General features: G+C 35.4%; 2 protein-coding genes across 2 annotated transcripts; both read left to right on the forward strand.

Annotated features, from left to right (window-relative positions):
* The first annotated feature begins 10,029 nt into the window (after window positions 1–10,029).
* Window positions 10,030–13,459, forward strand: oprk1 (opioid receptor, kappa 1). The gene is made up of 4 exons (XM_077230678.1): window positions 10,030–10,130; window positions 10,393–10,640; window positions 11,324–11,676; window positions 12,723–13,459. Exons 2-4 carry the CDS (start codon window positions 10,396–10,398, stop codon window positions 13,256–13,258), a joined length of 1,134 nt encoding a protein of 377 aa, XP_077086793.1. The 5' UTR covers window positions 10,030–10,130; window positions 10,393–10,395; the 3' UTR covers window positions 13,259–13,459.
* A 3,289-nt stretch (window positions 13,460–16,748) lies between these two features.
* Window positions 16,749–19,828, forward strand: chmp5a (charged multivesicular body protein 5a). Its single transcript, XM_077229740.1, has 8 exons — window positions 16,749–16,907; window positions 17,033–17,137; window positions 17,823–17,869; window positions 18,009–18,102; window positions 18,384–18,455; window positions 18,572–18,680; window positions 18,805–18,920; window positions 19,040–19,828. The coding sequence occupies exons 1-8, from the start codon at window positions 16,842–16,844 to the stop codon at window positions 19,088–19,090; spliced, it is 660 nt and encodes a 219-aa protein (XP_077085855.1). The 5' UTR covers window positions 16,749–16,841; the 3' UTR covers window positions 19,091–19,828.
* The last annotated feature ends 211 nt before the right edge of the window (window positions 19,829–20,039 follow it).

Below are 20,039 nucleotides of genomic sequence, written 5' to 3' on the forward strand. Positions count from 1 at the left end.
TGCACAATCACACAGATTAGGCTGCACTGTCTTTGGAAATTGGATCACATTTATACCGCTTTGTTGCAATCAGTCTGCGATTGAATCCATTTGACATTTTGCAGCCGGAAGCTCTACTTGTCCAATGCACCTTTCACTAACAACAGGAGTTCTTATTCAGCTTCTGATTGCTGAGATCAGGGCCGTTTCGTGGCATGCAGGCGCTGAAACTGCTTTAACACCTGCGGCATCAGCCAATAAGCTCATTTATTAAAATCGTGCTGTTATGAAAATCAGAATTACTGGACACACTTCTCTGGAATTTGTTATTTAATGTAGATAGTCAGTTAATTATCTTTGTTAAAAAATATTTAGAAAAATGTTGGTAATCATGGAGATCAGAAAAGTGGCAAAAGGTATTGATCAAATATATCTATATTCCTATAGAGGTGATTCACCTCACACACCACAGAACCGGTCTAGTCATTCATTGATGGTTTGTAAACTATAAATGGATTGATATGGCACGCCATGATGTTGGTCACATGTTCAATTAAGAGTGCATTTTATATAAGTGTTAAGGTTTAGTTTCTTTGTGTTTCAGGGTACGTTTACACGACAACAATATGCTTAAAACAGAGTTTTTCCTTTGAGTTTTCCGCGTACAGACGACACCATTGTCAAAACAATCCCCATTCATTCACACGGATCCTAAAAATGCTGTATCTGCTGTAGGCCATTAGATGGCACTATAGACTGAATGTGTAATACGCATGTGCATGACGTCATCGTCTTCAGAGATTCACGTTTTTGTTGTTTACACGGAGACCGTTTTCAAGAACTTGCAATTTGAAACCCGTTTTCAAAAGTTTGCGTTTTCAGGCACCCAAAATGCCTTTGTTGTGTATATCAACGGCTAAAATGCATAAAAAGTTTTATGGTTTTAGTTGAAAACGGTGTTGTTTAAACAGCCCCTTAGTTTGGTTTTGGTTCTGTTACTGTTTGTTTGAGTTTCCTGTCATTATTAGTTTCCAGATTTGTTAATTAGTTAAACACCTGTTCCCTGTTATGTTGGTTATCCCTTATATAAGCCTTCAGTTCTGTATCCACTTTTGTGTCCGTTTTTTGGGGTCGACAGCCTATAAAAACTTATTTCTGTTTTTTCTTTAGCTTGTTTGCTGAACACCTTGTCACATGGCAGCTTTTAGACATTGTTTTTTTTTTTTATCATAAGTCAGAAATGACAAGGAGGCTTCTCGCAATGCAAAGTCAATGGAGATAGTTGGATTGTTGTATTTATTTATTTAGAATTATTTTTTGTCTTGGTTTTATTTTATTTTATTTTGTTTCTGTTTTATCATTTTATTTCATCGTTTTATTTTATTTTACTTGATTTATTTATTTTGCTTTATTGTTTGTTTAATTTTGTTTTATTTTTGTTTTGCTCTATTTTATTGTTTGAGCTTAATTTGTATTATTTTATTTCTGTATTTGTCTTTTGTCTTTTTTGTTTCATTATTTTATTTTATTTAGCTTTTTTGTAGTTGTTTGTGTTTAATTTTTATTTAATTTTTAATTTGCTTTATTGTTGTTTGTTTAAAAAAATTTGTTTTGACCAAATTAATTACAAATAGTCATCAATGTAATTATGTGGTAATGAATATTAATGTCAGCAATTTCTTTGCAATTTCTTGCCAGCAATTTCTTAAAACTGACTTTTACTCGTTTTAGGCAGGTTGCTATTTATTGCTGGTTCATATCATAAAATACAGAGCCACAGAGAATAGCCCTCAACCATAAATTTGTCCTCCAGTATTGCACCATCAGCACTAATGGCGGTTTAAAAGTGCTCAATCTTCAGGCCTGTACTACTAGCACAACACGGACTTTGATCAAGCTTAGGCACCATCAGCTGAGCCATCTGTGGCTTGCCTGTATTTGGAGAGGCTCTTAACAATGTTCAGATGGTCTGGAATGGAAAGCCTGAAGTTTGTGTTCCTCTTTAGCCTCATGTGCATGATGAACGCTCACCCATTTTAGCAGAGACTGATGGTCACTGTATTTGCGAACAACAACAAATTAGAAGGTGAATATAGACTGGAAACAAAGGGGAAATAATCCTAGTGTGCAGTCATTATACAGCAGTACATTAGATGGGAAAGTCAACATTACTGGGCATACTATGTGGAAACAGTAAATCTTGCGCTGGAGAGACACTAAAAAGAATATTTACAACACAATATGCCCTTTATCAAATGTTAAAGGGATCGTTCACCCAAACATGAAAATTCTGTCATCATTTACTCGCCCTCCACTTGTTCCAAACCTGTAAGAGTTTCTTTCTCCTGCTGAACACAAAAGAAGATATTTTGAATGATTTCTGTAACCAATCAGTTGATGGGCCATGTATACTATGGAGATCAATGGGGCCCATCTACTGTTTGGTTACTGACAGGGTAAATGATGACAGAATCTTTTGGTGAAGTATCCCTTAAACATTCGATAAAGGGCAGACAGAATATTTTGTTGTAAAGTTGTTCTACTAGGGCTATTTGTGGATATGTATGAATGCCCAGACTATATGTCTGGCAATAGACTCTACATTTGAACCTGCCACTTGGTTTATGACAAGCTGACAGATTTATAAGGACCTCAAGTAAATCTATTGTTCTTCTTGAAAGATGTCCCAGGTGTGAGAGAAAGTGTTGATAACCTGTCTGTTATATTTTCAGAAACTTACTATGATTAGCCCTTGATGTTTGTTTTCATTGTTTTGCTCTGGTACGAAAGCATTCAGAATGAGTAGGATTCCTTGCAGGCAACTTTCTCGAGTCGTCATTGTAACACTTCATCTGTATCTGTAAGTGCCCAAATAATCCATTTCATGGCTGGAAGGTCTGAAGTTTGGCATGAAATCACGCACATGCACTCGGAACTGTTGCACCTTGTGAATATATATGTATACATATAAAAGAATCTTTGGTTTCCATGGAAACTGTTTCTAAACAAACTGATGCCTTCACACAGTACACTCCTTTCATTCTTCAAGGGCACTGAAAAATAGAAAGAACAATCCCACTATCTCTCTTTTTCTCCCTCTCTCTCAGACACTCTCTTTTCTTCAAATGCAAAAGAGAAAATAAACACATCGATAAACTGTTCTCTGCATGATTTTTCTTTCTGGTCGGTTTCAGCAGGTTATTTCTCACTTTACCCTTGCTAAATATGTCACATATTTGAGAAATTATCAATCATTAGTGTAAAGCACAGCATGCATGTTAATATATTTGTTTAGAAGTGATCAGATTGTTCAGTTTCTTCTTCAACAATTTGTGTTCAACTGCTGAGATTTTAAAAGACTATATGATATAAAAGATTCATGTGACCCTAATGGAGTTTTTTTTTCTTGTCCTTGACTTGTGTTTAAATAGAATTGCTCCCAGATACATTTACCGTTTTATTTCTTTCTAACATAACTTGTTGAATTCATCAGTTGGTAAATACTTTTTTTTCTCTTCTTTTTTGTAATTATACATTTCAGCAGTTTAAAAACATACAAATAAAAGGCTTTGGTCAGGTCATTACTCTATCGTTTTCACTTCTGAGCAAAATTGTGTACTTGTTTATTGTTGGGGAATTTGTCTGAATGGCATATATGGAGCCATTCATTTTGCACACACCTTCATATGCAATTGGTTCTTCAATCTTCAAACACACATTATGATGTCAGTCTCACGTCACATATGCCATATTTGAAATGAGAGAAGCAGGTGAAGATTATAATGATTTATGTTTTGGTCCGTATATCATATGACTTCAGAAGTTGTTTGGACTGCTAGTCCTTTTTTTGCCTTTGTCAGCTATAGTCACCATAAACTGTTGTTGTATGGAAAATACATTTGTTGATGGTTAGTAAACTATGAATTGGATGATCTTATAGATCTGGTATCAAATGATGCAGATCAACTATTTTTTTCCAGAGGGTGTTTTCAGAGGCTGTTCTGTTTTTTGTTGTTGTTTTTCGTTTGGTGTTTGGTTCAATTGTTTGCCTGTTTTTTGTGGGGGTGGGGGGTGGGGTCGTATTTGATTGTTTTTTGTCATTTTTTTTATGTTGCTTTTTATTGTTTTTCCCCCCCTGTTTTATTTTGCTACTTATTTTGTTTTTGTGCGTGTTATTTAATATTTTATTTCCCAAGTCCCCAAAAAATAATCAATTCAATCATGTGGTAAAATATATATTAATGACTAAAGCCAGCAATCTCCTGAAACTGCCTTTTACTAATTTCTGGCAGAAAATAATAACAGCATTGGGTTTTAGAACAAAATGAGGAAGAGTAAATGTGTTAGGTCATCTAACCATTGAAGTTGTTGTCTTATATATGGGTTTTAGCTGCCAAAATAATAAATAATGAATGGAGGCAAAGTACTGGTACAAAAATAGTGTATATACATCCAATCAACTTACACTCAATTGTGATTTATGCAAATGAACGTGTAGACTGAGAGAGAGAAAACAGCATTAATACAAAGACTAAATAAAATAATTAAAATATTTTTTCCCTTCACACAGCTGCGTCCTTGAGTGGGATTTTGTGATATCTGACGGAGTTGTAATTATCTATAAGCCCTTTTACCTGAGGTTATGAAGCACAAGCACTGGGGGGAAACTTACCACACAAACAACACCTACCTTTGTCTCTTAGCAACATGTGAAGTTCTCCTATTTATGCCTAGAAAGAACGAACAAGAATTTGTGTTCACAGAATGTCATGCTGATGAACTAGATGTTTATTTTGTCCATTACTGGTATGACAAGACTATAGATGAGTAAAATCAATATTGAAGAGTAAATAGTGTGTGCCATTAGAGCTCTTGCTGTGGTTGACCCTCAGTCATGTAGGCCTATTTTGTTTTCAAAGCTGTTGTTAGAGGGAGAAAACAAGCACACGTACTTTCATAAAAGACACCATTTGGGTTTTGCTGAGCCCTTTTTCTTTTTTCGCTTCATTCCATTTTTGTTTCTAAAATTGCCATCTAGAATGGAAAAATATGTAATAGCAACAGAATAATAAAGTGGTATTCCATAGTAAGCCTGCATTAGTCTCTTGCTTCTTCTCAACCTTTTAACCTTACTTCAGGAGCATTTTATGGCCTATTTTGGAAAATGTAAAAGTAGTATCATGTAGCATGATAATCAGACAACCATATTGGAGGGATTTATTTTGCCACAGGGTTCAATGGAGGCAGTGCTCCTTCCAAAAAATAATAATAATTATAATTTTGTTTATTTGTTAGATTAAAGGTTTGACCACAAGTTAGACTGAGTTTTGTTTTGTTCTTTTTATTTCTTTGGCTTCACTAGTTACGTCCCATTTCCACCTGGATTATCTAGTTATCTGACATCTTCTGATATGTAAATATTTTGTTTATTTTTTTCTTTGTTTATATTCACTACTATTATTATTATTATTATTATTATTATAATTGTAAATTTTGTCGTATAATTATTTCACTTCTGTTAAAAAAATGATATTTCTTTCGTAGTACTTTGTTTCGTGTTGTCTCTTGACACTCTTAATCACACACAGTTTTGTCACAACCTCAATGTTGCCTCTTTTTGACCCTAGGTCATAGAGCTCGTAACATATACACTGAACAAAATTATAAGCGCAACACTTTTGTTTTTGCCCCCCCATTTTTCATGAGCTGAACTCAAAGATCTTAGACTTTTTCCATGTACACAAAAGGCATATTACTCATAAATATTGTTCAAATATTGGTCCGAAAACCAGTCAGTATCTGGTATGACTATACCATTTGCCTCACGCAGTACAACACATCTCCTTTGCATAGAGTTGATCAGGTTGTTGATTGTGGCCTGTGGAATGTTGGTCCACTCCTCTTCAATGGCTGTGTGAAGTTGCTGGATATTGGCAGGACCTGGAACATGCTGCCGTATACGCTGATCCAGAGCATCCCAAACATGCTCAATGGGTGACATATCCGGTGAGTATGCTGGCCATGCAAGAACTGGGATGTTTTCAGCTTCCAGGAATTGTGTACAGATCCTTTTAACACGTGGCCATGCATTATCCTGCTGCAACGTGAGGTGATGGTCGTGGATGAATGGCACAACAATGGGCCTCAGGATCTTGTCACGGTATCTCTCTACATTCAAAATGCCATCAATAAAATGCACCTGTGTTCGTTTGTCCATAACATACGCCCGTCCATACCATAACCCCACCGCCACCAATGGGCCACTCGATCCACAACATCAGCAAACCGCTCACCCACACAACTCCATACACACTGTCTGCCATCTGCCCTGTACAGTGAAAACTGGGATTAATCCATAAAGAGAACACCTCTCCAAAGTGCCAGACGCAATCGAATGTGAGCATTTGCCCTCTCAGTAGGACGACGAACTGCAGTCAGGTCGAGACCCCGATGAGGACGAAGAGCATGCAGATGAGCTTCACTGAGATGGTTTCTGACAGTTTGTGCAGAAATTCTTTGGTTATGCAAACCGATTGTTGCAGCAGCTGTCCGGGTGGCTGGTCTCAGACGATCTTGGAGTTGAAATTGCTGTATGTGGAGGTCCTGGGCTGGTGTGGTTACACGTGGTCTGGGGTTGTGAGACCGGTTGGATGTACTGCCAAATTCTCTGAAACGCCTACGGCTTATGGTAGTGAAATGAAAATTCAATTCACAGGCAACAGCTGTGGTGGACATTCTTGAAGTCAGCATGTCAATTGCGCGCTCCCTCAAAACTTGTGACATCTGTGGCATTGTGCTGTGTGATAAAACTGCAAATTTTAGAGTGGCCTTTTATTTTTTTTACTTTATACACTTTTTGGTAAATCGTTTGGGACAATAATACAATACCATATATGCCTTTTCCATGTGTTTTTATGATTAATAATGACTGTTTTTGATAATTTTGTGTTGAAATTATGTAATAAATGTAATTATTAAGGCCCCACATTTCTTGAAACATCAGCTGTGCCAACTTTTTATGCATGAGCAGTTTCAGGTAAAATTGACCAGTTGTTCAGGTAAAATGGGCCAGTCAAACTGCAAAGGGAAATAGTAGGCTAATTTATCCTCAATTTTAATTTTAAAACACAATTACTTATATAGCCACATGACATTTAAACTGCATTAAACAAACATATTCATATGCGCCATTAAAAACATTTTGGGTGCAAACCCACATATTCAAATGTGCAATTAAAAAAGTCAAATTTGGAACAGCATCAGTAAACTGATGTAAGTGGTGTGTGTGTGAGTGTGTACACACACACACACACACACACACACACACACACACACACACACACACACACACACACACACACACACACACACACACACACACACACACCACACACGATGGCCCATTTTAGCTGAAACCATGTGGCCCATTTTACCTTAGTGGGTTAAGGTAAATTGGGCCACCAAGAAAAACATCACTTTTTCAAAGAAATATGTTCATATATCAAACTAACTACATTATTTCTGATTGATGCCATCAAGACATAATATGCATATTTTTTTCATGTGTATGTTTGTTTTTTTATAGATGTATCATCCTTATAATAGTTAAGTTAGATTTGGTATGCCAGGCTACTTACCATGCAGCTTTCTGGTGTAGTCTTGATTTGTATTATTCCTCCGCCCACCATAGCAACCATAAACTAATCAAATCACCTGTTACTTGTCAAGCACAGTTATGACAACAGTTTGAAATCCTTTGCAGTCATTGGCTCTAAATTCCAGAGGAGCTGGGACCCCCAAACCTTAAATGGCCCATTTTACCTGATATCACCCTACATAAATCTTTGAGTTCAGCTCATTAAAAATGGGGGCAAAAACTAAAGTGTTGCGTTTATAATTTTGTTCAGTGTATGTATATATATATATATATATTATGAAACAAGAGATAAAGTAGTCTATAAAGCACCCATTTTTCTGAAAATTATACTGTCCAGCAGCAACAAGGTAGGCCACATCCCTAAAATCAGAGGGAAATGATAATCCTAATCCTTGTTGTAAAACAAAACTTGACTTAAAATGTCCCTTGTCCCTGATTGGTTTATTGAAATTTTGTTCCAGGATCAACAAAGATGTTGACTCAGGGACATGTTGTGCTTTGTGGGGTGTGAAGGCAGGTGAAAAATCATGTGGTAGTCGCTGTAACTGGCTGATCATGCTGTTTGTGGAATAGTGACGATGTTCATACAGGTTTGCAAATGTGTCTGAAACTACTGAAAATGGATGGACTAATTGCCAAATAAACGACAAACCCTCTCAATCATCAACTAGGCTGCATATAAATAAGCATACTTCCCTATTATTCTAGTAGGTGAATAACTATGCACAGTAAAGATTATTATTGTTGGTTATTATTATTATATTATTATCATTGGTTTAACTTAAAAAAGTAAGTAACCTGGTTGCATTTTAAGTTCATTGAAATAAAAAAAAAGTTAATACAATAAAGGAGGTTTAATCAACATAAACTCAAAATATTATGTTATCTGAACTTCATAAATTATCTAAATTGATTTGACAAAAGAAAAAATTTTGTGATAACAAAATGAAAATCATTTTTTATAGCAGTATGTCCGAACTCACAGTATTCATTTTTAATGGTTGTGAAGTGGGTCACATGATATTGACAACATGGCGAATGTAATGGTAAATAATGGTAATTCACAGTTGGAATTACCATAATTACAAGATTCTGGCTTGTAAAAAGCATTCACATCCTTGTAGAACTCGTAATTCCAACTTGTAAACTCTGAATTTTCTGAGAACTTGGACTTGATGTACCACCTGACTGCTGCAGATTCGTTTTGGCACTGATAGGGTTCCCATAATGTCCATTCATGCCAGCACGTACTGATTTTGCAGAGTTAGAGGGGTCAATATATTTGAACATCCTAACCCTAATCTTACCCATAACTAAAACACCTTTGTTCTACCATTGGTCCATGGGGTCTATGGTGAGGCTCCGTCTTCTTTTATGTGGAAATCTCCTCCTGTTCAATCTGTCAAGGTCGGAAGTCTGCAAGTAAACATGAACATACTGAAGAGCCGCTTTATGGTAGAAAACGAAGTTGTACTCCTGATGAAATGAGACACTGACACTGTTTTTCTGTAAAGCTGCTTGATTTTAAGCAATCTATGGAATACAGTGCTGAATTGCAGAGCTCATGCAAACATATTAAGGTTGCAACGATCACATTTCCTCATCAGATTATTTGAATAGAAGGTGTTTTTTAATACTAATAGTCTAACGTAGTTTTGAGAGTATACAACCCTCAATAATATAATTTGTCTTTAATCAAAGCATTTTGTCATAAACATGGTATATAAATGTGGCTAATATATATATGCACACACACACACACACACACACACACAGTCTTTGTATTGATTTCTTGCATCCATTTAACCCAGAAACCATTCAAACATCAAATGGAACAGGCACGTGAATTTATATTGCTATAAAAACAAGACAGATGGACTTTGCCTGTCTTCATTTCAGAAGACCACACGCCATCACTCGTTAATCCTGCATTTAGGTTACGTCTCGCCCCCTCTGCCCTACACAATCTCGCACATCCTTCTTTGACAAACTAATGCGATTTTCCCCATCTTATATGTCTCTTTGAATAAAAGCTATGCTAATGTCCTCATTCTCTGAGCGGCTTCAGTGGCTTTACTGCTTTATCTATATAAACCGCAGTCTCCAGTTCTCACGCGGCAGTGCGCGCGTAAAATGTCTCCAGACATGAAGTTTGACGCGCGCCATCTCATAAAACACTAAAACTACTTCTTCAACTGTAGACTTTCAGATTCGCAAGACATTTTGGACATTTTGAAGACAACTTTATTTCCGCCGATATAGGCGAAGAGTGGCAGTGAGACACTACAGCTGGTTAAAGGACTGTATATGGAGACCGTCACATGAGATCTGATGTCATACGGGACGCGCGGCAGAGGCAGCTGCTCTCGTAAGGTGGCAGTCAGTCATCAATTGAATAGGAGTAACGAAATCAACGCATTGCGCACAGACATCATTGTTGTTTTAAAGCCTTGGGATTTTCAAATTCAATTAGCGGTTTGCAGTTTGTAATAAGGTAAGACTGTTATATTTGACTGTTTTGCCAACTGTGTAACAGACATTTTTAGGTGCAAAGTGCAATAGCAGTAGCCGTGCAATATCAGTTATCAGCATATAGCCTACATACTTTATTTTTAACAAATGCATACTAAATAATTATGTTGTAAAAAGATGTCAGTTCTTTTTTTAATTGCTGTTTATTATTTGACCCTTTGTATAATCTTTATCATGCAACTGAACTTTTCCAGCGACATTTGATCTTATTTTGCAAACGACAGACGATGGACAGCAACGTGGTGCAGATTTTTAAGGAGGACAAATGCCCCTTATCACAGCCTGAGAAGTGTTTGCCCAACTTCACATGGCAGTCTGCTGTCTCGGACATTTATAATTATTCACTGAATGAAAGCTGGACGAACGAGCAGGAACCTAGGTCACCTATCATTCCGATCATCGCTGCTGTGTACTCTGTGGTGTTTGTTGTCGGACTAGTGGGAAACTGCCTTGTGATGTATGTCATTATCAGGTAAGAAATACCATTGTCCTAAGATATACCGTCCTTCTTTGATTATCAAATGGGGGCCTTTAAATCTAATTTTGAGATTATTTATCTACTTTTTTTTTTTTAAAGAGTCATTTGAAACACCTGGTTGGACGAATATCTGTTTTATGGAAAACATTTAGTCAAGGGTTCAAGTCGAATTCGACAGTTTTGCTCCCCCCGGTGGAGTAATATATAAACGCACAATGCAGTCAAAATTACCTTGACATAATGGTAAATATATGCTGCTTTTAGCAGGGTCTGTGTCTGCTCCACATTCTGTATACACGAATAAAAATCATACAATTTTTTTTAAATATATATATATATATATGACACTTAAGATGCAGCTGAGTAAAGACTCATTTTGGAGACAACATTTGAGATAAAAACTGCACTGATCATTTTTGTTGAATAATATATCACAGCACAAGCTGTTCCACTGCAGATATAATCAGAAAAAATGAGATGGGCTTGACCTGTGAATGATAATGCCTTTACACAACCGGCAAACCACTGAAAGACAAATGTTCCATATCATTTGGGAATTTGCTGTCAGTTCGTATAGTATACGACATGAAAGCAATCTCATGCATACTTTTTTTATCAAACTGATGGGTTGTGTTTCATTAATTTTGACTTTCCGGCTCTTTCAATTTTCCTGAAAGATACACTAAAATGAAAACCGCCACCAACATCTACATCTTCAACCTGGCTGTTGCTGATGCCTTGGTAACCACCACCATGCCCTTCCAGAGCACAGATTACCTACTGAACTCCTGGCCGTTTGGTGAGGTGGTGTGTAAGGTTTTCATCTCCATCGACTACTACAACATGTTCACTAGTATCTTCACTTTGACCATGATGAGCGTGGACCGCTATGTGGCGGTCTGCCACCCCATCAAGGCCCTGGACTTCCGGACTCCGATGAAGGCTAAGATCATCAATATCCTCATCTGGGTGTTGTCCTCGGCTGCTGGGATCCCTGCAATGGTCCTTGGGAGCACGCAGACAAACAATGGTAGGTATGAACGGTATAAACACTACTGTAAGACTTTTCAGTGAGTCTCTTATGCTCACCCAGGCAAAAACAGCAATATTGTGATATACTATTACAATTTAAAATAACTTTTCTATATGAATATATTTTAAAATGTAATTTATTCCTGTGATGGCTAAGCTGAATTTTCAGCATCATTACTCCAGTTTTCTGTGTCACATGATTCTGCAGAAATCATTCTAATATGCTGATTTGGAAACATTTCTTATTATTATCAATGTTAAAAACAGTTGTGCTACTTAATATTTTATGTACATTTTGATGCCTATTTTTTCAGGATTCATTGATGAAGTTCAGAAGTATAGAAATCTTTTGTAACATTATAATGTAATTAATTTTAAAAACTTGCATTCTTGCCAAATTAAATGACCAATTTCTTTCAAAAGAATATAGATAAATAAAAATCTTACTGACCCCAACTTTAAAAAGAAAGTAAAGTAGTGTATCGGCTATCGGCCAACATTAGAATTTTTTCAGGTGTCAATATTGGATATTTAGGGTAAGTCCCTCACTGGTTAATGTTAATCTTTAAAAAATACTGAGAATTTAATAACATTGTTAAAAGTTATCTTTATTGAATCTTAAAATTAATATTTCCATTCTGTACATTATCATGTTGTGATGCTAGTGTTCTAGTGTTTTATTTTGTATTAATTAAAACAAAGTTGTATATAGAATTCTAATATTGGCAATTATTGGTTATTGGCCATAACATGAAAATAATGATCAACTCAACAGTCATAATTTCAATATTGGTGCATCCATAAAACATGGCACTGAATACCTTTCAATTTTAAGATTCAAAAGTCAAGAACATAATATTAGTTGATGTGGGACCAAATATAAATAAATAAAAAATGTCCTCTAGTAAATGATGGGACTGTCAGTTCTCTGCTTCACCCTAATGTATTTGTTGTTCCTTCCCACCGTGGCTTCATTATAGCATGCATGATTAACCTGTCCTCACTTCTGATTAATAATTAACGGGTGTTGTTATATTTCTGCAGGCACGACAGAGTGTGCTCTGCAGTTTCCAGACCCATATATCTACTGGGACACAGTGATGAAGATCTGCGTCTTCATCTTCGCCTTTGTGGCTCCCCTCCTCATCATCACCGTTTGCTACACGCTCATGGTCCTGCGCCTTAAAAGCGTCCGCCTGCTGTCGGGCTCGCGGGAAAAAGACCGCAACCTGAGACGCATCACCCGCCTGGTGCTGGTTGTGGTCGCTGTGTTTGTGGTGTGCTGGACGCCCATACACATCTTCATCTTGGTCAAAGCTCTCGCGCATGGAGTGCCGGAGACCACAGCGGTCATGGCCGCCTACTTCTTCTGTGTGGCGCTTGGATACACCAACAGCAGTCTCAACCCCATCCTGTACGCTTTCCTCGATGAGAACTTCAAACGGTGCTTCAGGGACTTCTGCTGCCCAGGTCGGCCCAAGGGGGACGGGCACGGCGTCAGTCGTGTCAGAAGCACTCTTCGTGAGCACACGTGCCCAGCGGAGGCTAAACGGGACGGAGGCCACGGTCGACCGGTATGACTAGCCGTGGAGCTGTCATCCTTTCATGGTCGAGAGGACTCGAATGACCTGGGACTGACACAGATCACCACCGCCATCTGAGGAAGAGATTGTGCCCCTTATGTTAACATAACTATTGCTAGAGTTTGCAAAAAGTGATCGTTTAGTGAAATCATTGTCTTGTTTCGTATGTCCATCCATATTCAAATTTTGACAGTATCACCTCATTCAAATCTTTGTTTATCGCTTTTTTTAATGTCCATCGACTAAAGATGTTGTATGGTTAAAATGCCATTGCGTAATGTTATAAGTCCTTTGAGACATATAGTATATTACTAGCCACTATATTTTAATTCAAACATAAAGTTCCCTGGGGTAGATATGATAAAACACAATGTAGACAAAAACAACAAACAAACACATTTTATGTTTGCATCCGTTTGTACTGTTAATTGTTTATTTTGGATTGTAAAACAGCCCTGTTTTCTATTTAAAAAATCAGTGTATAATAATAATCAGATTCAGCAGTGTCACATAATTATGACTCAGGAAACTATATATCTCTAATGATGGAAAAATAAAAATGTATTTAGTCTATTATAGCAGTTAGTTATCGGAACTGCTTGCTGTCTGAAGTGTGCTTTATATTCTCTGTATTTGATTCAGATTGAAGGATTATGTATGAAAAGGATTACGAATGATTGTGGATAAAGGATTATGTATTTAAGTTGCCTTGGGAGTCTAAGGATTTTTGAACTGTTTTTTTGGGCATAGGGCTTTAAAACAACCAACTAAAGGACTGAATCTACTTAGTCAGGTTGTTCTTGCTTAATACAGTGTATTATCCTTTCCATGAACCTGGGGGGAAAAGATGTACATCTCTATTGCATGTTTGACAATGAAAATGTGGAAATCTTTGAGTAACGTTTATGTAAATATAACTTATGATTAAAATAAAATAAAAAAGTATAGAATGGCAGTAAAATGTCTTAAGCAAAACACTTCAAACATATGTGTCAGGTGCCTTACACATTGTGTTGTATTGATATTATTGATGTAACAGTTGATTTTAATTAAGTATTTCTATATACAGTGCATGTGTATATATATATATATATATATATATATATATATATATATATATATATACTATCAGAGAGCTGAGAAATGCTGTCTAAGATGGCTTAAAAATGTAATCTTTTTTGTTTACAAAAAAGTTCTTGGGTGTGTATGTGACTGGAGGCAGAAGTCTGTTATTGGAATATTCACTCATCAAATGATATATTATGACGTCGTCAGTGTGCTCTATTGCCACAACAGTATTAGGAATTAATTGCAAAATTCTTGTTTTGAAAAACGTAATGCCTTTTGCGCCTTTTGTTTTCCGTGAATCAATATAAATTACATTGTTGCAAGTTTTTGGTCATCTTGGATGCTTTATTGGACAATAAAGTGCAGAGTGAGAGAAGCTTCTGTAAGTTCCACTGTACTTTTAGTAATGTGCTTGTACTACTACTATATAACAGCAGATTTTCAATGTCTTAGAAAGTTTCCCTCTCAGCTTACTTTAATATGTGCAATTTTAAAAAGAATTCATTTGAAATCGAATGAAATGAGCTTTGCTTTGCAATCAACTGTACCGTTTGTATAATATTACCTGTATTTGAAGATGATATTGTCATTAAATTGAACTGTAGAATCAGTGTTGAGATGAGTCATGATGTATTCAGATGTCAATATAATGTAGTATAAATATTTGAAATTATGGAGCTTTCATCCATCACAGTTGAATGATGTGACAATAAAGCCAGGCGAGAGAAGCGTAACCACATAACAAAGGCAGTATTGCCATGGCAACTTATTATGAATCTTATAGCATAATAATCAACCAGTAAGACACATTATTTTTTCAAACCTTTGATGTTTGTTAGTAAATTGAGAACAGCAATGAAATAATTTAAAATGATTTAATTGAAATGAAAAATAAGTCCTAGAGGATGACATCATGATGAGGGTTTAAAATAAATGGATACTGCTTCTAGCCTTAATTATAAGAAAAAGATAAAAAAGCTATCAGTAAGTTGATCATTGTCATTAAAAGTCATTGAATTAATATAAAACATCATTTGAAGATTATTTAATTATGAGAAAAACAATAAAACTATGATTTGCTATCATAAGCATAATTTTTATTAAAAGTCGTTGAATTAATATAAAACATCACTTATTTGTGGTAAATATAATATATTTTAGTTTTTCACACTGATTTCTTTGACTTTCTTTCTTTCATGGAACACAGAAAGAGATATATAGCAAAGTGTCCATGTACAATATATTTGATGGGGACCATTCTGCTACATGTCTCACTTTGGAATGACATGAGGATGAATAAATGATGTCTGTCCCTCAAAGGTACTACTAATTTTCATAGCCTACTTCATGCTTTGTTCAAACCTTGAAAAAATGGTAGGCATCAGAGAACAGAAAATCACAGCATTTTTTTATTATTATTACAGATCTGTCAGTACCTTGTCAGATTATGTGCACATTAACACTTTTCAGAGTCAGTTCGTTCAGTACTCAGTTGAATAGTTCATGGTGCTGCCGTTGCCATGGTAGACATTAAAGGATAAACATAGCGCTTCAAGGTCGCTTTGTGCGATTGTGAAACATCTGTTTTGTCAGAGCAGAATGAACATGCAAGCTACAACTAATTTCCTTTAAATCTGTGAGGTGTGTGATTACAAATCTATTTTTAGAGTTTAGTGTCCTAATTGAAATGACTTGACAAAAGTAGGCTACACCCTCTATAACTTGAATTGGAATAATGGTCTACCATCTTTCCTGACTGGAATGGGGTCATTTTCACATTATTACATCGTTATGGTCATATAAAAATGCAAATGATATATAGGCTACTGTAAAACTATGTTGCTAAAAAAGCAAAACAAATCAGGTTTATGAATGAAACAGTCTGAAAATTACTTTACCATGCAAGATGAAGATTCTGATGATTCTAGATGAATGAAAGAATTAATTAATTAATATTTAACTGTAATTAAAAAGGCTTTCATATTTTTATTTTCAAAAGTTAACTGTCATAGATAGGCTATAATAGTTATAAACATAATTTTAAAAAAAGAATTACTAAATATCATAACATCAATCATAGGCTACTGGTAAGACGACGGAAAGCAATAATTAAAACATTTAGTATACTTTATAATAATATGACACTATGTTACTGTCTGGGATGTCATCAGAAAAACTATCAAAAAGCAAGAAAATCTGCCCAGACAGCAACATAGTGTCGGCAATTATTGTAGATTTCAATAATCTACTAGATTTCCTATATCGGTTGGTTAAAAATATATGGGACAAAACAATTTCAAGGGGAAAATGAGAAGGAGTAGGAAAAACACACCGCAATACATAAGAAGCGTCGATTTTAAGGGAAATGAAGCTTTACTATCCTCAACCGTGACTTTTATTATGGTGTGTGAATTCTACCACCAACCGGAACAAGCGCCCGTTGGGATGGTCAGCATTTAAATAGCCTACCTCTACAAAGCAAATAACGTTAAGTATACATCCCGTTTAAATAATGAACCGAATTTTCGGTCGGAGCAAACAGACGCCTCCACCTAACCTTTCTGACTGCATAGGCAATGTAAGTACTGTATGGTTGTGTGAATGTCTCGCAGTCTCAGGACATCAGTGAAGCATTCTGATTGGTGTTTGCATGTCAGACATAGATGTACAGTGGATGCTGTCTGTGTGGTGTTCCCGTTATAGGTGGATACAAGGGTCGAGTCGATCGATAAGAAAATAGCGAGAATCGACGCAGAGCTAATGAAGTATAAGGACCAGATGAAAAAGATGAGGGATGGACCCTCAAAAGTGAGCATTGAAACTCGAGTTAATATAATGTCACATATCATTCTATTCAGGCTAATGTGTGATCCACATGTCCGAGAACACTCCGTTTTACATTTTTAATAAATTTTTGTATTATACATATTATCAGCATAACACCTAATGATTTTTTAAAATTGAAATATTAACATTCCTTAGTATTTTTGTCCTCCTGGCAGCAGCACCAATTTAGTATTATTGAGATATTATTATAGTCTTATTCATATTTTGAATTCGTTTTTTAATAAATATTTTCCATCTTAAGATTGTAGTCTTTTTTTGTGTTTCTGTCATTTTTCTTCAGTTTTAGAAGTTTTAGTACATACATTTTATTTAAAGTAATACATTTTTTAATGCTTTTAATTTTTACTTTAGTTTTAGTTAACTATAATAACCCTGACTCAAGCTTCATGAACTCCACAAGTTTTTTACAAATCTAATGATCATGTTTTCCAGCATAGTTTGAGAATTATCCGAAGAGCATCGTGTGCTTCAAAACATATGTCATATGGCACCTTTAGGAGTTCACAAAATCACAAAATAATATTTTCAAAATCCTGAAATGAAATTAGACCTTGAATCCCAGATATTCAAAGTGGTCTCAGATTGTTGGATCCCACTGTAAATCATAAAGAATTCTGTAAGCTTGAGATGAACAATCTCTTTACAGAATACAGTAAAACAGAAGGCGATGAGAGTGCTGAAACAAAAGAGAATGTGAGTTTTATCCTGATGATTAATCATTTACAATGTGTGAAATGTTTATTTCAATATCTAGTATTCTGTTTTCATTTCACATTGATAAAGGATGATCAAATGTTTTTAGAAATAATGTTTTTTTCACTGTATAATGCAGGTATGAGGGTCAAAGAGATCAGCTTTCCCAACAGTCATTTAATATGGAACAAGCCAACTATACAATACAGTCATTAAGGGACACCAAAACAACAGTAAATACTTCAACTTATTAACTTATTTACTGCTGTCCATATATTCCCAGCACTGTTGAATTTATAATTTCTTTTACTCATTAATAAATTCCAAGAAATTTGATTTGCAAAGAGCCTACTTCTTCTTGCGTATATTGTATTTTCCTAATAAAGTAAATAATAAATAATTTCATAAAGTATTCATAATACATTTTTTGTTTCATTTTTTCATTCATATTTATATTTTTTAACTGTACGATTGTACAAACCTTTTATACTTTTTAAAAAAAATACTTTTTTAGGTGGAGGCTATGAAGATTGGAGCAAAAGAAATGAAGAAAGCATATAAACAAGTGAAGATGGATCAGATTGAAGTATGCACAGTGCACACTAATCATTTTGATATCAGTGTTTTTTTAGTAATGATTTTGATTCATGATCAGTGGTAAATAATATACACTTTTTCATTACCAATGTTTGTGACTGATAGGATCTGCAGGATCAACTGGAAGACATGATGGAAGAGGCCAACGAGGTGCAGGAAGCTCTCAGTCGCAGCTATGGCACACCAGAGATCGATGAGGATGAACTGGAAGCAGGTTGTGTGTGTGTGTGTGTGTGTGCGTGTGTGTGTGTGTGTGTGTGTGTGTGTGTGTCTGTGTGTGTGTGTGTGTGTGTGTGTGTATTTGGAGCTTGGAGCTTCACTTTTTTTCTCTGTTGCAGAGCTGGATGCTCTGGGAGATGAGTTACTGCTGGATGATGACAGCTCTTATTTAGATGAAGCCTCGTCTGCACCCTCCATTCCTGAAGGAATACCCAGTGACACTAAAACCAATAAGGTGCAGATTGCATTGGAAATATTGTCAATGACAAGATATACATATTCATTATCTTTTGGAAATATTTATTTTTGTTATTTGTTCAGTGTTTTTATTTTAATTTTATTTTTATCCCTCAGGATGGCGTTCTGGTCGATGAGTTTGGCCTTCCACAGATCCCTGCCACATAAGAATCTGTTCTCTGATCAGTGTTTTTTTTACAGCGTTGGAGGAAGTTATTAGTGCTGGTAAATGGTATTGAACATGTTTTGTTGTATTCACTGCCAGTCAAACACTTTGTGCTGTTTTTGTTACATGTTGAACTTGTTCACATGAAGCACAATTTTAATTAGAATTTGGTCATGTTAGCCTGATTGCCAATGAGATTTTAGAAATTTAAAGAGATCTGATATATACCTTAAATCGGAATTTTTGGTCACTTACTAAGAATTTCCATTGTTTCCTGAGCATACCTTTAATGCATGTCCTAACAAAAGTAATTCTGGATGATCCAAACAGTTACAAAAGTCAAGCTACTTAAAAAAAAAAAACATTAAAACATGTAAACCCATATTATTTCATAATATAGCAATTTCTAATTTTAATATTTTTACAGTTAATATTAAGGTCTATGCCCTTGCTTCACTCTGGACTCTGAAGCTTGCTGAAATGTTGGCAGAATTATGTTGACACTGATCAAGTATTTCACGTCTATAGTTCTGTGTAGCATGAATGAAGAATCTGCCTGGAGCAGCAATGTAAAGCAAGGCATCAACTGGTCTGAATATTCTTTGAATTATTAAAATGACATGGTTTTCTTGATAATTTAGTTAATTAATGATAATGCATCAAGATCTGAAATATTCTGAAATGTGAAATGCATCACTGGAGTCTGTAAGAGTTGCAATAAATGGTGGTATTTAAAAAAAGTGGCATTTTTTTGGAACCACTGGACTGTTTATTTGGCATTAACACATTTTAGAAGAGGAGTAGATTGTTTTCTATTAAATGCCACAAGAACAATAAAAGTATTAGTCTAAAAAAAAAAAACAGTTACATATATTTCAGTGCTTTTAAAACCATTTTCAAAAGGGTTTATGTAAAATCAAAATGTATTTATAAAATGTAAGAAATGTGATT

This window comes from Siphateles boraxobius, unplaced genomic scaffold, assembly GCF_051911475.1.
Source record: "Siphateles boraxobius isolate OS27281-9 unplaced genomic scaffold, OSU_SipBor_1 1, whole genome shotgun sequence".
Classification (NCBI taxonomy): domain Eukaryota; kingdom Metazoa; phylum Chordata; class Actinopteri; order Cypriniformes; family Leuciscidae; genus Siphateles; species Siphateles boraxobius.

Coding starts and splice junctions, on each gene's coding strand:
- oprk1 (XM_077230678.1), top strand. CDS start 10,396: ATGGACAGCAACGTGGTGCAGATTTTTAAGGAGGACAAATGCCCCTTA. Junction 10,641..11,323: donor GTGATGTATGTCATTATCAG/GTAAGAAATACC, acceptor TTTTCCTGAAAG/ATACACTAAAATGAAAACCG. Junction 11,677..12,722: donor GAGCACGCAGACAAACAATG/GTAGGTATGAAC, acceptor ATATTTCTGCAG/GCACGACAGAGTGTGCTCTG.
- chmp5a (XM_077229740.1), top strand. CDS start 16,842: ATGAACCGAATTTTCGGTCGGAGCAAACAGACGCCTCCACCTAACCTT. Junction 17,138..17,822: donor TGAGGGATGGACCCTCAAAA/GTGAGCATTGAA, acceptor ATCTCTTTACAG/AATACAGTAAAACAGAAGGC. Junction 18,921..19,039: donor GTGACACTAAAACCAATAAG/GTGCAGATTGCA, acceptor TTTATCCCTCAG/GATGGCGTTCTGGTCGATGA.